We start from the raw sequence: 23275 nt of genomic DNA, 5'->3' as shown, positions 1-23275 counted from the left end.
GCTAATTAGCTGTATCACAGGGAAACTTTTTTTTTTTTAAACATTTAAGAGCCCAAAAGGTATACAGGCAGAAAGTGGAAAATCTCTAAGCTCACGGTGTTTCAGATAGCAATTTCACAACCAAGACCATGAACCCCATTCACAGTATTTGTGACTACTATGAAAACTATGACAGGTCAGTCAGCCTTGCTGCCTGCTGTGTGCTGTATATAAGTCCATTACATATTCCTTATAGCTGGATTGAAAACCTGAAAATGAAATGAGGTCCCTAGAGAAACTTGGCCATGCTGGTGCTTTTTACCAAGTTTGACAATTAAAAAAAAAAAAAAAAAAAGTGTTCAAAGGAGACATACAAAAGTCCATCCATTTAATGCAGCAGAGATGTTTTAGGGGACTACAATTTCTATCCCCTGGTAAAACCAACACTTGGTAGAAGGATAAAGAAAAAGTCACGTGAAATACTGAATAGCACCAGAATAGCCTTACACTAAAGCTCGCATGCGCACAGGGCTGGGAGGATGGCTTCCTCTTGCCAGGCCCCTTAGAAGTCATTTCAGCAATTGTTCTGTTAAACATAGCATTAATGTTATCAAGACACAGCAAGCAGCAGAAAGCTTATGGAGTCACATTTCATAGTGTCTCATCTCCAAATAAGATAAAAGTGGTATACAGGGTTCCATCCAGAAAGCATTCAGTCAGAGCAAGTTAAAGTCAGTACACTTTCTAACATATTTTTTTAAGATACTTATGCTGAATTAGCCCAAGGGAGAAAAATAAATATGCTTGATGTATTTACTAAGACTTGCATCTCAAGTCTTCAATAATGCCTACTTTTGAAAGAAACCTAGGCAAAGAATTGAAAAGACTTGGAAACGTGCCAATTCCCTAAATGTTTTTCTCCCTGTGGGATAATTTTTTTTTAAAGGGACAATATATTTGAGGAGAAGAGATTATTCCTGGTACACCTACCTAACCACTGTACAAAAGACTTCACCATAGACATTATACTCTTGATATCCCAAACATAGGAGTACATGTCATAAAGGATTGTCCTGTTGGCACAATTGGACAGCCGAGTGAACATTCCCATCACTAGTCCACACATCTCTTCAAACTTGGCTGCTCGTGACCGCCATTCTTCAATCTAGTGAGGATCAATAAAAAGACTCAAAAAATTGCAAGCTTAACAAAATAATCTGAGACACAGTTACATATTAAGCTGTGTATGTTGTCAGGTATTGGCAATTTATCCTAACCATTAAAGTACCGCTTTGTGTCTCCCCAAACTGACAAATATTCCTAAAATAACACTTTTCCTTATTGGTAACTAGAAGGGCAAAATATGAAACTGAAGGTACCAGATTTAGCAGAGTCCACATCCACTGTAAATAACATACTTTTTTTTTTTTAAGACAGTTTCCCTCTTGTCACCCAGGCTGGAGTACAATGGCGCAATCTCAGCTCACTGCAAACTCCGCCTCCCAGGTTCAAGCGATTCTCCTGCCTCAGCCTCCTGAGTAGCTGGGATTACAGGTGCCCGCCACCATGCCCAGCTAATTTTTGTATTTTTAGTAGAGATAGGGTTTCACCTTGTTGGCCAGGCTGATCTCGAACTCCTGCCCGCTTCGGCCTCCCAAAGTTCTGGGATTACAGGCATGAGCCATCATACCCAGCCTAAAGAACATATTCTAAAACATGGTCAATTTTCTGTCAGTTACAGTGTACTCATTTAAGAACTTTCTCCACATTACCAGTATGGGGAACCACCCAGGCTTCAGCAGCAGGCAAATTAAACATACTCACTTTTTCAGAGTCTTTTCCTTTGCAGTTGACACTGACAACACTACTATTTGCTCGAAGCCACTGAAATTCCCGTAACATCTGTGCTCCTTTGGGTCCATGCTCATAAGGAAGGTAGAATAGATCAGCAAGTAACTGCAAATCCTCCAGGGTCACTGGTTCCGCAGTGTATAAAGGTTTTTCATTTGGACCTGGCACAAACTGCTCCTTGTTCGTCTGTTCATCAGTCTGCATAGGGGCAATGTCACTAATACAATCTTCTTGCATGGACATCTCTGGGGATTTTGATTCAGCTATGCTCTCTTTATCAGTGTCCATTGGTTTCAATTCCTCTGCCATTTTCGCTTCAACAATTTCACTCAGTATTTGACTGTCATTCTTGTGGTCCGTTTCTTCTTGTTTTTCCACCACCATGTCCATGGGTTCTTCATCAGGCTGTTTCTTTTCTTCTTCCTTGGTCAGAGTAGTAGGCTCACCACTCAAGGCTGCTCCTTGGCTCATAATGGGCTCCTGATAAACTGTTGTTACTACGGTTGTGGCATTTAAAGAAGGTGCTGCAACTAAAGGAGTCCCATCAACTACACTTGCTTTAGCTCCACTGTGTGCAACTTGCCTACCTACAAAAACAAATGTATAAATAAATAAAATGGTCACAGAGATAATTAGAATTAGAGACAGAACACATTAGATTCAGAAAGATGCTTTATCATATTTGTTAAGTGGAACCTCAATGTTAGATTCAAATTAATTTGATCTCTAGGAAAAATGAGATTTCTCTACACCACTAGGGATGCAGGAATGGACGGGGGTTGGGAGGTAATAAACATGCCAACATCTACTATTACATTCTCTTTTGAAAATTTGTATCTAAAAACCCTTAAATTACTTCAAAAAATTTATTTTTAAGAGAAAATAGCATTCCATCAAAATAAAAGCTATTTAAGACCAAAAGTAAGATTTAAAAATCCTTATTCTCTAGATCCCCCAATTTCATTTAATTTCACTTTGCTTAGTGGGCCTAAGGTAAGGCACGTAACAGTGTTTTTTTTTTTTTTTTTTTTTGAGATGAAGTCTCGCTCTGTCACCCAGGCTGGAGTGCAGTGGTGCAATCTTGGCTCACTGCAACCTCCGCCTCCCAAGTTCAGGCGACTGTCCTGCCTCAGCCTCCCAAGTAGGTGGGACTACAGGCACATGCCACCATGCCCGGTTAATCTTTGTATTTCTAGTAGGGACAAGGTTTCACTATGATGGCCAGGCTGGTCTCGAACCCCTGACCTCACGTGATCCACCTGCCTCGGCCTCCCAAAGTGCTGAGATTACAGGTGTGGGCCACCGCACCCGGGCGACAGTGTTCTTTACTTTGTGACTCAACTATTTGATCTAACCCCCTTAACAAAGAATGGCCAAACTCACTGCTGTACTGATGAGGCACACCAAATTCTTGCAACCATTCTGTTAAAGCTAGCTTTAGAGCCATCTGTGGACTATAGAGTACATCAGTTTCAATATCTTCATCACTGCCTTCATTTTCTAACTTTATTTGGATGGATACGGTACTATCTTCACTGTCAGCTGCAAAAAATAAAAATAAAAAAAGAGCACAAAAATACTTTTGATTACAAAATCGTTCTGACAAGTGAGAAGAATAAATGCAACTAATTGTCACAGTATAACCACAGAAACGACTAGAATCAGAACAAATCTTAAACATAAAAATGCAAATAAAAGCAAGACCCTTCACTCAACGATTTCATCTAGGATAGTAACCTAAATGCAATGCTAAATGTAAAATCTCAATTGAAATAAGAAATATAAATTTTAGTATCAGTGGAATAGTCAATCTGAAATGTCCACTAAGTACTAATTGTTGGGAAGTCAAGGTCAAAAGTACCACGCTTTTTGTATGAAGAAAACATTGCATAGCCTTCAGGGCCCTGTAACTTTTTTTTTTTTTTTGAGATGGGAGTCTCACCCTGTCACCCAGGCTGGAGTGCAGTGGCAGGATCTTGGCTCACTACAACCTCCGCCTCACAGGTTCAAGCAATTCTCCTGCCTCAGCCTCCCGAGTAGCTGGGACTACAGGTGCATGCCACCATGCCCGGCTAATTTTTGTATTATTAGTAGAGATGGGGTTTCACCATGTTGGCCAGGCTGGTCTCGAACTCTTGACCTCGTGATCCGCCTGCCTAGGCCTCCCAAAGTGCTCGGATTATAAGCGTGAACCACTACGCCCGACCATAACATCATTATTAATAAAAGCATTGAGGGAAAATGAAGAGGCCGGGCGTAGTGGCTCATGCCTGTAATCCCAGAACTTTGGGAGGCTAAGGCGGGCGAATCACCTGAGACCTGCAGTTCAAGACTAGCCTGGCCAACATGGTAAAAGCCCATCTCTACTAAAAATACAAAAAATTAGCCAGACATGGTGGCAGGCACCTGTAATCCCAGCTACTCGGGAGGCTGAAGCAAGAGAACTGCTTGAACCGAGGGGTCAGAGGTTGCAGTGAGCTGAGATTTGGCCATTGCATTCCAGTCTGGACAAAAGCAAGATTCCGTCTCAAATATAAAAAAAGAAGAGATAATCGACAGAGACCCACAAATTAGCACACATAAGGCAACAAAGCTCTGAGCTAGGATAGTGGTAGAGAAAATTAAGTCTGAATTCTTTGGTTTTGTACTTAAAAACTCAATTCTTAGCTTTCCTTAACATTTCCTGCATATGTCCCAGGTTTGGATAGTGTCTGTCACCCTTAATATGTTCCACGCTCTGCCTTAAAAGATGTAGGAGTTAAGTGCCATGTACACTGACAGCACTGAAATTACATTCCCAATTTTTGTTTTTCATTGAGGAGAGGAGGATGACAATGACTGAACCAATATTCCTATTTTTTTTTTTCTAATGGGGAGAGGAGGATGACAATGACTGAGCCAAAAGGGAGACATTAATTCAATAAAAAATTCAAAGCAGGAGTATGGAACTGAGAAATAGACCACAACTATTAATATTCCTACATACTATCATGACACTTCAGTAGCCCAAAATGGGCCAAAATTCAGAATTTCAAAAGTTCAGTGTACAGGCTGGACGCGGTGGCTCACGCCTGTAATCCCAGAACTCTGGGAGGCAGAGGCAAGCAGGATCACCAGGTCAGGAGTTCGAGACCAGCCTGACCAACATGGTGAAACCCCGTCTCCATGAAAACTATAAAAATCAGCCGGGTGGGGTGGCGTGCACCAGTAATCCCAGCTACTCAGGAGGCTGAAGCAGGAAAATCACTTGAACCAGGGAGGCGGAGGTTGCAATAAGCCAAGATTGCGCCACTGCACTTCAACCCGGGCAACAGAGCAAGACTCTGTCTCAAAGAAAAAAAAAAATTTTCAGTGTTCAGTGTTTTTCACCTCCAGCCCACAAACCTTTAATACCCAGCAAACTCTCCTCATACTTTGATCCAGCTTAAAAGTCTGTGCAATCTCTTAGCAAAAATAATCACTCTCCCCTGTGTTCACACGGCATTTTATAAATTAAACTATTACAACACTTATCACACTATCATACTATTGTCTATAAGCCTTACCCAACACTAGACTGTTTCTCAAAAGTAGGAATGGCCAGGCGCAGTGGCTCACGCCTGTAATCCCAGCCCTTTGGGAGGCTGAGGCGGGTGGATCACCCAAGGTCGGCAGTTCAAGACCAGCCAGACCAACATGGAGAAACCCTGTCTCTACTAAAAATACAAGATCAGCCAGGCATGGTGGCGCATGCCTGTAATCCCAGCTACTTGGTAGGCTGAGGCAGGAGAATCGCTTGAACCTGGGAGGCGGAGGTTGCAGTGAGCCAAGATCGTACCACTGCACTAGCCTGGCAACAAGAGCAAGACTCCATCTCAAAAAGAAAAAAAAAGTAGGAACTACTTTATTCTTTGCCACCTCAGTGCCCATGATCACACATCTGCCACGATAGATTATTTAAATGTAAATAAACAATTATCAAACACCTTAGAACTCTATTAGAGATTTTTCATTAATTAAAAATTAGTGCTGGGCGCGGTGGCTCAAGCCTGTAATCCCAGCACTTTGGGAGGCCGAGACGGGCGGATCACGAGATCAGGAGATCGAGACCATCCTGGCTAACACGGTGAAACCCCGTCTCTACTAAAAAATACAAAAAACTAGTCAGGCGCGGTGGCGGGTGCCTGTAGTCCCCACTCCTCGGGAGGCTGAGGCAGGAGAATGGCGTAAACCCGGGAGGCGGAGCTTGCAGTGAGCTGAGATCTGGCCACTGCACTCCAGCCTGGGCGGCAGAGCGAGACTCCGTCTCAAAAAAAAAAAAAAAAAAAAAATTAGTAAGCCAATGTCTAAAACAAGACTATATTCCATTCGGCCAGGCAGGGTGGCTCATGCCTGTAATCCCAGCACTCTGGGAGGCCTAGGCGGACGGATCACCTGAGATCAGGAGTTCGAGACCAGTCTGGCCAATATGATGAAACCCTGTCTCTACTTTAAAAAAAAAAAAAAAAAAAAAAAAAGCAAAAATAAGCCGGGCATGCCTGTAATCCCAGCTACTTGGGAGGCTGAGGCTGGAGAATCGCTTGAACCTGGGAAGCAGAGTTTGCAGTGAGCTGAGATTGTGCCACTGCACTCCACTCTAGCCTGGGCGATGGAGCAAAACTCTGTCTCATAAAAAAAGAGTATGTTCCATAAATGATAAATGTAAGCTGAATCTAAATGATCTAAGTGACTCAGATTCTGAGTATCCAGTCATCTAAAATATGCTTTTCAATAAAATTGCCTGAAAATATTTTATCGGAATGATTCTAGAGATAATGGAAACACTTAAAGACTGTCTCCTCTAGTACTCAGACTTCAAAGACTGAATCCTATTTTATTTTTATTTATTTGATAGGGTCTTCAAGTTCCTGGGCTTATTGGCGAGCCACCACGCCGCTTCTGAATCATACTAAAAAAAAAACAACTGAGGCCAAGAGGTTAAGTGACTTGTCCAAAGACACTCAACCTTTCTTCTTATCACATACATCTTCATCAACAGAATGAAACAACATACCGTAATAAAACCACTTAGTTTTGTTTCCTTCTTAGTGAAACAAAATAATTTTTTAAAAAAATAAATAAAACTGCTTCAGTTGTGATGACAAAGGAAAGTATACTTTCCACTGGCTCTAGTTAAACCCAGCTCTCCTCCCAAGGTGAAGGATCAAGTACAGGCTACTTACTCATCACTACATCTTTTCTCACTCCGTTCATGTTTGATTTGTACCAGGTGGCAAGGGTGTGGATAGCAACATAGTTGGCTTCAAATTCACAATTTGGATTAGTCAGGACTCCTTTTAACCGTGGGATGAGTTCTGTGGATCTTCCTTTGTACGGGCCCAGAAACAGTCTCTTCTGATCATAATCATTAGCATGAATGTTATCCCAAATTACTGGCGCTCTCTTAATAATCTTAGACACTTCTTCAATGGACTCTACCGGAATTTCTTTAGAAACAACTTTGGGACCTAGAAATAACGACAACCATTTGTTAAAAGAATTGTGGTTCTTGGCCAGACGCATTGGCTCATACCTGTAATCCCAGCACTTTGGGAGGCTAAGGTGGGCGGATCATTTGAGCCCAGGAGTTCGGACCAGCCTGGGCAACACAGCGAGACCCTATTTTTTTATTTTAAGTTTAAAAATATATTTTTTTAAAAAAGAATCATGGTTCTTTAAAATATAATGGACATATAACTTTTTATTGTGTTTTCCTTACATGTACACTTTTTTTTTTTTTTTGGAGACAGAGTCTCACTCTGTTGCCCAGGCTAGAGTGCAATGGGTGATCTTGGCTCACTGCAAGCTCCACCTCCTGGGTTCATGCCATTCTCCTGCCTCATCCTCCTGAGTAGCTGGGACTACAGGCGCCCACCACCACGCCCAGCAAATTTGTTGCATTTTTTAGTAGAGTCAGGGTTTCACCATGTTAGCCAGGATGGTCTCGATCTCCTGACCTTGTGATCTGCCGGCCTCAGCCTCCCAAAGTGCTGGAATTACAGGCATGAGCCACCGCGCTCAGACCCTTCCATGTACATTTTATAACAACTTTTCTTTTTCTGAGACAGGGTCTTCTCTGTTACCCAGACTGAAGGGCAATGGAGTAATCATAGCTCAATGCAGCCTTGAACTCCTGAGCTCAAGCAATCCTCTCACCTGAGCCTCCCAAGTAGCTGGGACTACAGGTGTGCCCCACCATGTCACAGTAATTAAAACATTTTTTGTACAGATAAGGACTTCCTATGTTGCCCAGGCTAATCTTAAACTCCTGGCCTCAAGCAATCCTCCTACCTCAGTTCAAGCCTCCCACAGCACTGGGATTACAGGCATGAACCACTGCATCCAGCCACAATTTTTCTTTTGAAAACAAAGCAACACGTCTTTTACTGGGCTTTATTTTTTCATTTTATAAAAGAGTTTCCTAAACGCTGCTTAGGGCTGGGATCAATACCCTTTAGCCCAGTTCCCTATTAATCTTTATTATTTATTAACTGAATTTTTTTTTTGAGACAGGGTCTCACTCTGTTGCTCAGGCATGTTCACAGCTCACTGCAAACTCTACCTCCCGGGCTCAAGTGATCCTTCCACCTTAGCCCCCTAAGTAGCTGGGACTACAGGCGTGTACCACCCCACCTGGCTAAGTTTTTTATTTTTTGCACAGTCTCCCTATGTTGTCTGAGCTGGTCTTTAACTCCTGGGAGCTTCCACCTCAGGCTCCCCAACCATGATAAATGTTTTTTTATATTAAGAGAATAAGTAAACTTTGTAAAAGAAAGTGTATTTTAACAAGTTCTCTGGGCCAGGTGCAATGGGTCACACCTGTAATCCCAGTACTTTGGGAGGCCGAGGTGGGCAGATCACCTGAGGTCAGGAGTTTGAGACCAGTCTGGCTAACATGGAGAAACCCCGTCTCTACTAGAAATACAAAAATTAGCTGGGCGTCGTGGCACATGCCTGTAATCCCAGGTACTCAGGAGGCTGAGGCAAAAGAATCGCTTGAACCCGGGAGGCAGAGGTTGCAGTGAGCTGAGATTGTGCCACTGCACTGCAGCCTGGGCAACAAGAGCAAAACTCCATCTCAAACAAAACAACAACAAAAAAGGTATTCAATTAACAAGAACAAGCAATTTCTCTAAGTCCTAGTTAATTCAAGTTTGACTGTATGAATCTTAAAAGACTTACCTGTCCAAAGCACTTCAATTCCAGGTAGAAGCTTTTCACCCACAGTCCTTAAATACGGAGACTGAGACACATTTGGATAACAGAAAGTGCCACAATATTCTAAATGTAGGGAGAAAAGTAAAAAAGTCAGGAACAAAATATTCATGGGTTTTTTGTTTGTTTGTTTTCTTTGAGATGGAGTCTCGCTCTAATGCCCAGGCTAAAGTGCAGTGATGAAATCTCGGCTCACTGCAACCTCCGCACCCTGGGCTCAAGCTATTCTCCTGCCTCAGCCTCCCGAGTAGCTGGGACTACAGGTGCACGCCGCCACGCCTGGCTAGTTTTTTTTTTATTTTAGTAAAGATGGGGTTTCACCATGTTGCCCAGGCTGGTTGCAAACTCCTGAGCTCAGGCAATCTGCCCGCCTCGGCCTCCCAAAAGGATCATGGGGTTTTGAATGTGGAAAAAAATGTCTGCCAATTCTAAATTCTTTTCATCCAAATGATAAAAGGCCTCCTACAAGGAATTAAATTCAAGTGGGCAGTTCATTTAAGAAATTCATAAAATCTGATATTTTTCCTCCAACAGTAGTACAGATCAATTCTTACGATACTACAGTTACTAGAAATACAAGTTCACTAAAGAAACAAGAACTGTAGCATTTTCTACAGAATTCTGAATTGCCTACTTTTCTCAGTTACAATTAAATGCAAACAGAATGAATTGATAATATCATAATAGAACTAATACAAGAATATGCCAATGGCAGCTGGGCACAGTGGCTCACACCTGCAACCCCAGCATTTTGGGAGGCTGAAGTGGGTGGATCATTTGAGCCCAGGAGTTCGCGACTAACCTGGGCAATATGGCGTCTCTACCAAAAATAAAAAAATTAGCCAGTTTTATAACCCGGTATCTAAATAAATAACACAAATTTAAAAGTAAAATTAAAAAACATTTTTTAAAAAGGCATATACCAACAGCTATTAGTACTCAACTGCAACTTAAACTGTAACTCGCAGCTAATTAATTCCCAGTATAATCTTAAAACTTTTGGGTACTAATGTAGTACTCAACTAAAATAAGGTTCCCGGCTCATAATACACACAAAGAAAGTTAAGTAATTTAGTCTAAAATTCTTCCTGAACACGGAAGTCTGGGGAAAAACTTCTTGTAAGTTGAATTTTGAGAAGCAACTAAGAGACTAAAATATTTTCAATGAAAGAAACCAGAGGGGCAAAAAGAAAGGAAAAGAGGAAAAACTGTTATGCTTTCTATGCTGACTACTTGAAATAAGAGCCCAGATGGAAGTGGGAGGAGTGCAAAAAGGGACAGATATGCATGGGCAGAAAAAGGGAACAAGTAGGAGGAAATGAGAAGTGACTAAGGTAAAAGGCAAAGTAACTTGGTTTTTCTCCAGTTTTCATTTCAATACTATCCCTCTTAATATTGACAAAGTTCATATACTTCCAGTACTAAAAAATACATAAAAATCTTTTGTCTAGTCAGCTGTCATTTATTAGTTCCTAAAATTTTTCCAATTTAGGATCTTGAAAAATGTCTTCTAAAAAAAGATTCCTACTTTTATACACCAAGGGAGGAGGGAAGTGGAGAGAGAATGGGGCCCACAGTCCTTTATAAGTTACATATTCTAAGAAGACTAGTTAAATATAAAGCCATTATATACAATACCTGTGGGACAGAAGAGGAAAGTTTCTGGCTCTCCTAGGTACTGATAGATTTCATTTGTGATGGAGACCTGGGCATGAGCAAAAGAACTGAATACCTCTTTGTCTGCTGCACACATATTATGGTCTATATCATCAAAAAGCAAAGCAAATGACCTGCACCCAAACTGAGAAACCTAGGAGGAGAAAAAAAGAATCAAGAGTAAAAAAATTAACAATTCCAAACATTAAAGTATAGAGTTAATAGTTATACTTAAAATCCAATATTTTCCTTACTAGAATGTTCAATGACAGGTTGTTTTTACATTTTTAATTTAAAAAATTCTAAGTCAAATGGAGTTTTGGGACCCATTTCTCATTTGGGTTTGAATGCATACAGGTTAAGTATTCCTTATCTGAAATGCTTGGGACCAAAAATGTTTTGGATTTTGGGTTTTTTTTATGGATTTTGGAATATCTGTATTATATTCAGCATCCCTAATCTGAAAATCCAAAATCTGAAATGCTCCAATTATCATTTCCTTTGAATTTTACGGAGCTCAAAAAGTTTCATATTTTGGAGCATTTCAGATTTCTGAATTAGGGATACTCAACTTGTATGACAATATGATCCAACAAAGTTTCTACAAAGTGGCCTAGCCTCTTGGCTAACTCATGGGCTGCTGATTGTAGAAGACCCAACAAAGTCAGAAAAATACAGAAATATGAATAACCTTAAGACATGAAAAAGCCAGGCTGTGTCCTAGTCCCAAAAGGTACACTGATCCCTTTGCAGATAAACCTAACCAGGTATGAATCAGAAAGAACCGCAGAATTTTATGAAATAGGAAAATAGCTTCATTAATGAAAATTTCAACTGCCTTAAATTTTTTACCAGACATTTTAATGCCACCCATATAAATCTTTGCCTAAAGAAACAAGACATGTATATAGAAAAACCAGCAAACTTAAAAAACAGGAAAATGGGGCCAGGAGCGGTGGCTCACGCTTGTAATCCCAGCACTTCAGGAGGCCGAGGCTGGCAAATCATGAGGCCAGGAGTTCGAGACCAGCCTGGCCAACATGGTGAAACCCTGTCTCTACTAAATAAACGAAAACATTAGCCAGGTGTGGTAGCACACGCCTGTAATTCCAGTTACTCAGGAGGCTGAGGCCAGAGAATTGCTTGAACCCAGGCGGCAGAGACTGCAATGAGGTGAGATCACGCCACTACACTCCAGCCTAGGTGACAGAGCAAGACTCGGTTTCAAAAAAAAGGAAAATGGAAGCCCCCTACATTTGACCAAAGGAAGTGTGCAGCTTTTACATTAAGCAAACTTTACACTCAATTAGGTTCACCTAGTCTGTTTTTCTTCTCACCTTGGGAAATTAGCCATTTCCAGACATCTCTTTGTCCATTAATTGAAGAAACTAATGTCTAATAGGTGAAACCTTATTTCTATAATCTCAGTTGTAAATTCAAGCCAAGCAGCCTAGGGTACATATAATTTCTCAAAATGTGGTTCTTGACCACCAATCACCTAGATTCCCGGTCCCCACCTTATCAATTTGGGAAATAAAGTCCAGTAGTCAGCATTCTTTTAAGCTTCACTTCTAATCATTCTTTTAAGGCAGTTCTTATGCAAACTGAAATTTGAGAAGAACCAGTACCTCTAGTAAAGCTCTTTTTACTTAATTTGGAAAATATTCCTCTATCAGAAGGATTCAAGGCTGGGTGTGGCGGAGTATGACTGTAATCCCGGCACTTTGGGAGGCTGAGGTGGGTGGATCACCTAAAGTCAGGAGTTCGAGACCAGCCTGGCCAATGTGGCAAAACCCTGTCTCTACTAAAAATATAAAAATTAGCCAGGCATGGTGGTGTGCCTGTAATAGCTACTAAGGAGGCTGAGACACGAGAATCGCTTGAACTCGGGAGGTGGAGGTTGCAGTGAGCCGAAATTGGGCCACCGCACTCCAGGCAACAGGGTAAGACTCTATCTCCAAAAAAAAAGCATTCAAAGTAAAAAAAATTCTTATAGAAACAAAGAAATACAAGGCCAGGCGTGGTGACTCACACCTGTAATCCCAGCACTTTGGGAAGGATCATGAGGTCAGGAGTTCAAGACCAGCCTGGCCGCCATGGTGAAGGCCTCGTCTCTAATAAAAATACAAAAATTAACTGGGCATGATGGCACACACCTATAGTCCTAGCTACTTGGGAAGCTGAGGCAGAAGAATCACTTGAACCCGGGAGGCAGAGGAGGTTGCAGTGAGCCAAGATCGTGCCACTGCACTCCAGCCTGGGCAACAGAGCGAGACTCTGTCTCAAAAAACAAAACAAACAAAAAAAGAAAGAAATATGAATTTGATTTCCTTTTTACATCATAAAAGCAACTGAGTAAACTTTTAGTTTCAAGTACAGAGTCACGAAAAATGAAAAAAAAAGTAAGGAGTTACCTGGTCCAATTTACGTTTCAATGTGGATACTTCCTTGGGGTTAGAAAAAGTGATATCCAATCCAGGTGAGATCGCGTAGATGAACTCTATCTCATATTCTCGTGCAGCAGAGATGAGAGTCATAAGTTGCTCTAAAGAACAGAATCCATGTTTTTAGAAAGCAGAACAGAAAACTAAAAGAACCTTCACTGAAGGTTTAACTGAAGAGGTTATTTCTAACTTACAAAAAAAAGGAAAAGATCCTTACATTTTAAAAGTTGTCATGTCCAACTTAACAACAGGCCATACAAAATGGTACAAGCCTGAAGTGATTTAATGACACAGTAAGGAAAAAAGAATAGTTTTCACACCTTTGAAATCTGAACCAACAGAAAATAAGAGGCCCTTCTTTTTCACTTCCAAATAGTTTCTTATCCTTTTGGGGAAACAGGCTAAAATCAATAAACATTCTCCTCCCTTTCATTGCCATTTCTCAAGAACACTGAATTAACTGTCAATTCTCTTACTGAACTTAAGCCATTTCTATTTCCTGAAGCATTTGAAAGGCATAAAATGCAGCTGCTGCTTTTTTATTTCGAGAGTCTTGCTCTGTTGCCCAAGGCTGGAGTACAGTGGTACGATCCTGACTCACTGCAACCTCTGCCTCCTGAGTAGCTGGGATTACAGCATAACCAGCTAATTTTTGTATTTTTAGTAGAGATGGGGTTTTGCCATATCACCCAGGCTGGTCTCGAACTCCTGGCCTCAAGTGATCCACCTGCCTCAGCCTCTCATAGTGTTAGGATTGCAGGCATGAGCCATGGTACTGGATCTTGCTTTTTTTTGTTTTGTTTTGCCGTCTCTGAACAACTGGAATTCCTAACTAAATAAACCTACACATAACTAGTTTATAATATGAAAAAAGAAAATGCTTTCTTAAGAATCAGGGTAGGCCAGGCCCAATGGCTCATGCCTGTAACCCCAGGACTTTGGGAGGTCAGGCAGGAGGAGGTCAGGCAGGAGGATTACCTGAGGTGAGGAGTTCGAGACCAGTCTGGCCAACATTGTGAAACCCCATCTCTACTAAAAATACAAAAATTAGCCAGGCGTGGTGGCGCATACTTGTAATCCCAGCTCCTAGGGAGGCTGAGGCAGGAGAATTGCTTGAACCCTGGAGGCAGAGGTTGCAGTGAACCAAGATCGCACCACTGCACTCCAGCCTGGACGACAGAACAAGACTTCATCTCAAAAAAACAAAACAAAACAAAACAAACAAACAAAAAAAACAACAGAATCATGCCTGTAATCCCAGCACTTTGAGAGGCCACGGCAAGTTGATTGCTTGAGTTCAGAAGTTTGAGACCAGCACAGGAAACATGGCAAACCCCTCTCTCTACAAAATATACAAAAATTAGCTGAGCATGGTGATCTGCACCTGGAGTCCCAGCTACTTGGGGGGCTGAGGCGGGAGGATTGCTTGAGCCCGGGAGATCAAAATTGCAGTAAGGCACTGAACTCCAGCCTGGGTAACAAAGTGACAAAGGCTGTTTCCAAAAAAAGAAAAAGAAAAAGAACCAGAGGTAAGTCATGGCCTTCACAATCTTGATCTGCTTCTATCTATGGGAAAAATGTTAATTATAGATTTTAAGCTTTTAAAATTATCAACTGACAATTTCCCTAAATCAACTTAAATACTACTACTATATACCATAGGACATATTTTTGAATAATTTTCAGCAGTATCTCAAGACAGTTATTTTTACTTTAATTATTGATCACATTAAGTTTCATCACCAGCACCACCAGAAAGTAATTAAGTTGAAGGCACACTTAAATAGAGTAGTAAACCACAACACTAGATGGAGATGGGATAAGTTATAATTGCTTCTTCGTAATTCAAGAAAACTTTCAGCCTTCTGTGCCTTGGCTGGGCTCTGTAACCGAATATCTTGTTAGCTATACGTGTATACTATTTAATTTGAAGTACAAAAATGTTTCACCATTCACAAGTTCCCAAAGAAAAGCACCTCTCTAATTTACTCAGGTGGTTCAATGCCATACTACTAACTTTTCAGCAATTTTATGTAACCAACTCAACATAAGTATACTCATAGCAGGCCAGCCGGGCAAGGGGGCTCAAGCCTGTAATCCCAGCACTTTGGGAGGCTGAGGCAGGCCGATCGCTTGAGGTCAGGAGTTCAAGACCGCCCTGGCCAACATGATGAACCCCCATTTCTACTAAAAATACAAAAACTGGCTGGGCATGGCGGCAGGCGCCTGTAATCCCAGCTACTGGGGAAGCTGAGACAGCAGAATCTCTTGAACTCGGGAGGCAGAGGTTGCAGTTAGCCGAGACCACACCACTGCACGCCAGCCTGGGGGACAGAGAAAGATTCTGTCTCAAAAAACAAAAACAAATAAAAACAAAAAAACCCAAAGACAGCCTATTAATGGCTTCCCACTTTCCTGGACTAGGGTAAGGATCAGTAATTGTTGACAAGGCCAAGCCATACTAGAGCCTGAAGCAAAAGGAACAATCACTAGTGCTGATCCTATCTTTACCTAAAATTTTAGCATTGTTTCCATCATGAATTTCTGCATTAATTTTGTTTTTAAAAAATATTGCATAAATTCTTGTTTATCTTGATTACTTTTTTGGGGGTCCCTTAAAATTTGCACACAAGGCACGTGCCTCACTTGCCTTGCCCTGGGCCTAGCTCAGCTCCAGCACTTCTTTGCCCAGTGGCCCACTGTTTATTCCACTGGCAGAAGTAAGCAGCACAATCTATGACCACAGAATAGGTGGAGTCAGCCTAGCACGCCCATGACATCACACGTATGGTCATGACCTTGCTAGCGCAGAGCACTCTTTCAATCTCAGCTAACTGAATAGTTACCAGATAGAAGAAAAGGAAACTACCTACAAAATAAAAATAAAATGTCATAAAATTATTGTACAACTACATTTAAAATGTAACTGTTTTCTTCACAGATTCTGAATTTATGGATTAAAAAGAAAAAGATTACCAGCTTCCTCCACTGAATACATCTCTCGCCAAAACATCCTATGTTTGTAGTCATCTTTTGGGGCATACAAGTATGTATTTAATTCCCATTTCTGGAGCCTTAAGGAGAAAGAAAATTACATATGTATAAACAGGCAACATTTATAGGCTGTCAATCTCAATTTCCCTCTTCTTGGAGCATATCCATCTCATACAAAGCTAATATTCTATGACAGTAGCTTTTAACCTTTTTGTAATCAGTGGAATTTTAAAAATGAAGTATTACAGGCCAGGTGCAGTGGCTCACACCTGTAATCCCAGCACTTTGGGAGGCCGAGGCAGGTGGATTACGAGGTCAGGAGATCGAGACCATCCTGGCTAACATGGTGAAACCCCGTCTCTACTAAAAATACAAAAAAGTAGCCGGACGTGGTGGCGGGCACCTGTAGTCCCAGTTACTCGGGAAGCTGAGGCAGGAGAATGGTGTGAACCCAGGAGTGGAGCTTGCAGTGAACCGAGGTAGTGCCACTGCACTCCAGCCTGGGCGAAAGAGTGAGACTCCGTCTCAAAAAAAAAAAAAGGAAAAAAAAGTAAGTATTACAATGTATGCCAACATATAAACAGTCTTAAAAAACACAACAGCTCTGGGTAAGGTGAAGCCCAAAACCTATTCAGCTCCCCAGGAAAAGTTTGAAAACCAAAGGCCTAGGTGAAGAAATAAAGGACCAACGTAAAATAACTTCTGTAATTGAAAAACTATCAAAATGCACCTGGGCTATTCACTGTTAGTATTTCTTCAAACAAAAGAAAATGTTAGGAGTTTAAGGTTCTCTCTCCTTCATATGATAAAGATTTACCTTCTAAAGAGTTCTTTTCTCTGTTCCATAACCCAAGGTCTTCCGTAAAATCCTAGATTGAAAGAAAGAATGAAATTATATTCAGTGTTAAAATGTGGTAAGCTTTATTGAGAAAAGTTAAAAACATACAAGCCTATTTTGTAAAAAACATAATATACACCAAATCAGAATGATATTTAATAAAATACTAAGGTTCCTTTATCTTTCGGTGGTGACACTACAAGGCGACTTTTATTCCATTTTTGCTTAGGTACATTTTCTTATTTTTTCTACCATGACATTAGTTACTTAGGTGACAGTTTTTTTTGTTTTTTTTGGTTTGTTTTTTTTTTTTTGAGACGGAGTCTTGCTCTGTAGCCCGGGCTGGAGTGCAGTGGCCGGATCTCAGCTCACTGCAAGCTCCGCTTCCCGGGTTTACGCCATTCTCCTGCCTCAGCCTCCCGAGTAGCTGGGACTGCAGGCGCCCGCCACCGCGCCCGGCTAGTTTTTTGTATTTTTAGTAGAGACGGGGTTTCACCGTGTTAGCCAGGATGGTCTCGATCTCCTGACCCCGTGATCCGCCCGTCTCGGCCTCCCAAAGTGCTGGGATTACAGGCTTGAGCCACCGCGCCCGGCCGACAGTTATTTTAAAACAACAAACATCTATCATTTCTTTTCACTGTTGATAAAGTCCAAATATATGTAAATCCAATTTTGTAAGGGATCTCAATCTTACAATGGTGAAGGGCAGCAATGTAACACAAGCTGCCAACAGTAACAATTACTTCCTAGAAGGATTAAAACTGCTTTAGAAAGGGTGAAGGGAGGCCAGGTGAGGTGGCCCATGCCTGTAATCCCAGAACTTCGGGAGGCTGAGGCGGGTAGATCACTTGAGGTCAGGAGTTCCAGACTCACCCTGGCCAACACGGCGAAACCCTGTCTCTACTAAAAACACAAAAATTAGCCAGGTATGGTGGCAAATGCCTGTAATCCCAGCTATTTGGGAGGCTGAGAAACAACAATCACCTGAACCTGGAAGGCAGAGGTTGCAGTGAGCCGAAATGGCGCCACTGCACTCCAGCCTGGGTGACTGAGTAAGACTCCATCTCAAACAACAACAAAAAAAAAAAAAAAAAAAAAGGGAAAAAAAAGGGTGAGGGGAGATGAACATGTAAAGCAGTTAAAAAAATGAGAGAGCCGGGCCTGGTGGCTCAGGCCTGTAATCCCAGCACTTTGGGAGGCCGAGACGGGTGGATCACGAGGTCAGGAGATCGAGACCATCCTGGCTAACATGGTGAAACCCCGTCTCTACTAAAAAATACAAAAAACGAGCCGGGCGAGGTGGCGGGCACCTGTAGTCCCAGCTACTCGGGAGGCTGAGGCAGGAGAACGGCATGAACCTGGGAGGCGGAGCTTGCAGTGAGCCAAGATCCAGTTACTGCACTCCAGTCTGGGAGACTCCGTCTCAAAAAAAAAAAAAAAAAAAATCAGAGACTTAATTTTATGATCGTGCTTTTTTTTTTTTTTTTTTAAAAAAGTTCCTGGCCAGGACTGGAGTTCCAACTACTTGGGAGGCTAGGGCAGGAGAATCACTTGAACCCAGGAGGCGGAGGTTGTGGTGAGCCAAGATGGGCGCCATTGCATTCCAGCTTGGGTGACAGAGCAAAACAATCTCTCAAAAAATGTTCCCGATACAATGATATAATCAAAGGGATCAAAAAATGCCCGAAACCACATTCCCAAGAAATTCAACAGCCTAACTGGCCCAAACAACAAACTCTCAAGCAATCTTAATTACTGAGCAAAGGTCTGAATAAATAAAAATTCAAGAATGTTACTTCTGGTCCTAAATGGAAAGAATAAACACAGAAAACTCAAGAATGTGACTTGCCCCAGAGTATCCTATAAGAGAACAAAATATTAGTTATGCAAACTGCTGAAAACAAACTTGCAGACCGATGACCTAAATTGTTGAATAAGCATCAAACTGGTATCTAGAACTCCCTAGTGTGCTTATCACAGCTCAAACCACACACTTTACATCTTGTCTAACCTTTACTTTCCACCTGTCTCAGTCTAATCATCAATAAGAGATAAGGACAGCCTCTCAAGAGTACCATGAAGAAGGTTAATAAAAGCATTCTGAACACAAAATGTTCTACATAAACCCACACAGTCTATACAAGAGACTAGTCTAGAACAGAAATTTCTGGAATGAATTTTAGCTCCAACCTCTATGCAGAATGACTCCTCTGCACCACAAAAAGGACAATGACAGATTAAATTAAAATTCATTACATACCAATGTATAAAACTGTAGCACTTTCATCTGGACAATCTAATGTTACCCTCTCACAAGTGATATAAAAAAAAATTTTTTTTTTTTTGAGGCGGAATCTCGCTCTGTCGCCCAGGCTGGAGTGCAGTGGCACGATCTCTGTTCAATACAACCTACGCCTCCAACTCCCAGGTTCAAGTGATTCTCCTGTCTCTGCCTCCCGAGTAGCTGGGATTAAAGGCGCCCGCAACCATGCCCAGCTAATTTTTTCTATTTTTAGTAGAGACGGGGTTTCGCCATGTTGGCCAGGCTAGTCTGGATCTCCTGACCTCGTGATCCGCCCGTCTCGGCCTCCCGAAGTGCTGGGATTACAGGCGCGAGCTACCGCACCCCGCCAATATAAAATATTCTTGATTAGGCAGATGTATACAACTCTTTAGCATCCCTACGGCACTTAGCATTATCATTTTTTTTTTAAGAAGCAGGCATTAAACATCCTTTCAGAGTTGTTCCAATATAAAAAAAGACTTTTCAAATGTCTAGCTTAAACGTTTTAATTTTTAGAAACCCTACCCTGGCTATTTTGAGAGTCAGGTTCATGGTTTCGGTTGACTGGCACCACAAAGAGGAAGCAATGCTGTTAAAGTATGAGTTAAAAACCAAGAAAGTTTTGTGATGGAAAGAAAACAAGAAAGAAATCCTAGCAGTAACTATAGTATTTCTATGCTCATTCATTTTAGGGCTGGTGCCAACCAAGAGGTATCAAAAAGTAAAAAAAAAAAAAAAAAAAAAAAAAAAAAAGCCAGGCGAGGTGGAGGTAGTTCACACCTGTAATCTTAGCACTTTGGGAGACCGAGGCGGGCGGACTGCCTGAGCTCCGGAGGTGTAGACCAGCCTGGGCAACACGGTGAAACCCCTGTTTCGACTAAAATACAAAAAATTAGCCGGGCCTGCGTCTGTAGTCCCAGCTACTTGGGAGGCTGAAGGAGGAGAATTGCTTGAACCCGGAAGGCGGAGGTTGCAGTGAGCCAAGATTGTGCCACTGCACTCCAGCCTGGGCGACAGAGCGAGACTCTGTCTCCTCCCCCCCCAAAAAACAAAAACAACAACAAAACACACACACAAAAAATCAGTGCTGGTTCAGGTGCTCAGTCACTAAGAAAATATACAAGGGCAAGGGAGGGAGGAGGAATAAACGACAGAATGGCAGACAACTCTGTTCTTTAAATAGGAAGAATCGCCTTTTAATACTATTCTAAACAAACCAATTTAAACCAAATGAGTTTTCTCCTTTTATTACTGAAGGTATAATGGGTTGGCAAGTTTCCTTAGACTCATTCCAGTCTAGTTCCAAAATTTCCCAGCACTCTCTCATCCCCACCCCAAGATCTTTGATAACAAAAACCAGATTCTTTCTCTAAAATCTCCCTGCACTCAAGCCAATAAATACATCGATATAAGTCACACAACGCAATCATTTTTGATGAACACTATATAGTAGTCCATTTTGATGAACACTACATAGTAGAAAACTGCTATACAGCAGTTTTCGATTCTGTAGTCCCCCAAATTCTGCAAGACAGTTAACTTCGCTGAACTCTTTCACGCCTTACTGTAGCAGCAAAGTAGCCTGTTATGGTCTGTACCATAACCACCACCCATTTTTCACAAAATACTCTAATTTATAAGGTGAAAAAGATAGAAAAGCTGATGTTCCCAACCTCGAGAGCAATCCTTTTTCCATACCTTTTTGGTTTTTAAAATATTTTTTTTTACCCTTATCCACGCCATTACATACAAGAGAGATATAAAACAAACATCTAGGAAACTCTGAGTCGGCCAAAATACTTCAGAAAATTCAAATATACGCTGTAATTGCGGAAAGAGCAATAATGTAACCGATTCGTGCCTCTATAAAGCTGCAAGGTGGACTATCTGTCCATTCTTATCCAGAAACTGTGAAAACAAGCATCTGGTAATTTTCTCTCACTACCAAAAAAGTCCATCATTCTTTTCGACTGTAAACGGGAAAAAAGGGGAGAAGGGCATTTTTAACGCCATTTCTGCGGTCACTAAATTCAAATTATGCATCTCAGACACTTTGAGAATCGGTGATTAAAGCCAAAGCTTCATCCCTCGACAGCAAAGTACAGTAGCTGGGAAAGAGGGTAATTTTCTAAGTTGCAAATGAATCTTTGCGGGGGTAGGGAGAAGCAACACAAATATTCTAAGCAAAGTGGAACTTGAAATATTATAGGCCAACCGTGCTTCTCTTCACTCCAGAAGTACAAGCACGTCAATGTGGGTCGATTTTCCACAAAAGGTGGTGACAGAGGAACTATACACATTTTTTCAATGGAACGCAGACAACTCTAGGGAATAAGATCCCAAGGTACAAAGTAGAACTCAGAGGCTAACAGAGCACCAGGCTCCTAACCACCGCCTCCTTATGAGCTGACTTGGCTCCAAGCCCAAGACGGGTGGGGTCAGACTTGTGAGTGGCCGGGGGGAATTCGACGCCGTCTAAGGACGTGCGAGAAGATTCGGCCCAACATCTCGTCTCTCCCCCTCGCTTTAGCAGGGCCACATTTCAGACCCAAAGGCTTTCCAGACTTCTACAGCCTCCAAAAGCCCCGCCACCACCCTCCTCCCGAGGACAGAACGTGTCAGTGCCAAGGCGGGGCGGGAAGGAGGGCGCTCACCTTCCACCACGCCACACAGGAACCGCCGAGCCCCTCCTGCAGCCCCAGCCACCGCCGCTCCCCCAGCCCCGGCGGGGTTGTCTTCTCCGGGTGCCGGAGCTGCCGGCGGCTCCAGCGATGCCCCCGCAGAGGCGGCAGGGTTGGAGCTGAGCTCGCTCTCCCGCTCCTCCAGCGTCGCTTGACTCTCCTTCTGCACCATCCTCCTGCCCCCGGCCGCCGCCACCTCTGCGGGTCCTTCTCGGCCTCCGTCCGTTGGGCCACAGGCCCGGAGCCCTGGAGAGGGCTTCAGCTCCAAGTGTGCGCCCCTCCGGCTCCTTCCCCTCCCCCTCTGCCCTTCCCCCTCCCTCTCCGCAGGGACCCGAATGCCCGGATGAAAAGGGCGGCGGCACCGGCGCGAGCCCTTTGTCAGCCGCAGCCTCAGCTTTAAGCTGGGGCGCCAGAAGCCTAAGCGGAGAGCGAGGCTGTGACTTCTCGTTCGCTGGAAGAAGACGGCCAAGGCTCCCGTCCTCGTTCTCAGCCTCTGCTGCCCTCCAGTTAATCTCAGTTCTTCTGCTGTTTCCCCCCGAAGCCCCGAGCTCTCTGCTGCTGCCTCCACCGCCCGCTTCCTGTTTATCCGCACTGCGCTTGCGCTGCAGACCGGCTCAGACCGGTCCCCTCCGCCCGGCTCCCCCGCCTTTTTTGGGGCTAGCCTATTAAGCTCCTCTAGGTAGGGGGAAATAGAACAGAGGAGACGCGAAAAGCAGAAGGTAATGAAGGCAGTGGAATGTACCATTTCTGCTTGCCACCCTCCGGAACAAGCCTGACACCCTGGAACGGACCATTACCCGGCCCGAAGGAGGGGCGTATGGGAGGAGGCTGCGGCCGGTTGGGGCAATAGGGAGAAGGGGGGAAGGTGAAAAGGAGAGGTGTTTACTCTCTCAGTGCGCAGGCGCGGAACCGCAGCTTCTCGTTCTTAAAGAGATAGGAAAGAACTGACCTACTTTTATGGAGATTCTTGTAATATGTGGGCTCATTACATCTGCCTGACCCAGGCTTGGTTCGGTAAAGACACCATTCCAAGGAGCTCAGCTCACCCCTCTGCCTTGAATCATTTTCCCCTAATCCCATTTCAAATGAAATCATTCGTTCATTGCTTCATTCAGTAGACATCTATAGAGCTTGCCTGGTGCTGCGCTCTAGGAACACTATGAGCTCACAGTACGGTGGTGGAGACAAGCCACCACACACGCAGTTCCCACAAGGTGTCCCCAAGAACTTTGGAGCTCAGAACAGGTGATACTCACTCCTCCTTTGGGGAGAGGCCGTGGGCATGGCTTCACTTTTCAGCTGGATTATAAAGGAT

General features: G+C 42.9%; 1 protein-coding gene across 2 annotated transcripts in view; it reads right to left on the bottom strand.

The window, feature by feature from the left end:
• Window positions 1–22251, bottom strand: part of OGA (O-GlcNAcase) — a 35252-nt gene extending 13001 nt beyond the window's left edge. The window contains exons 1-11 of one of the 2 annotated variants that reach the window (XM_071069231.1): window positions 21934–22251; window positions 16975–17026; window positions 16140–16237; window positions 14413–14505; window positions 13134–13264; window positions 10702–10873; window positions 9031–9129; window positions 7032–7316; window positions 3214–3372; window positions 1804–2417; window positions 970–1144 (exon numbers count right to left, since the gene is read on the bottom strand). In XM_071069231.1, the coding sequence (XP_070925332.1) occupies window positions 970–1144; window positions 1804–2417; window positions 3214–3372; window positions 7032–7316; window positions 9031–9129; window positions 10702–10873; window positions 13134–13264; window positions 14413–14505; window positions 16140–16237; window positions 16975–17026; window positions 21934–22132 (2077 nt within the window). In that variant the 5' untranslated portion in view covers window positions 22133–22251. The remainder of the gene's footprint in view (window positions 1–969; window positions 1145–1803; window positions 2418–3213; window positions 3373–7031; window positions 7317–9030; window positions 9130–10701; window positions 10874–13133; window positions 13265–14412; window positions 14506–16139; window positions 16238–16974; window positions 17027–21933) is intronic. The other variant, XM_011735546.3, reaches the window with a different exon arrangement.
• Window positions 22252–23275: the final 1024 nt, after the last annotated feature.

Source organism: Macaca nemestrina, chromosome 9, assembly GCF_043159975.1.
Source record: "Macaca nemestrina isolate mMacNem1 chromosome 9, mMacNem.hap1, whole genome shotgun sequence".
Lineage (NCBI taxonomy): Eukaryota > Metazoa > Chordata > Mammalia > Primates > Cercopithecidae > Macaca > Macaca nemestrina.
This window is presented reverse-complemented; position numbering and strand designations above follow the sequence as displayed.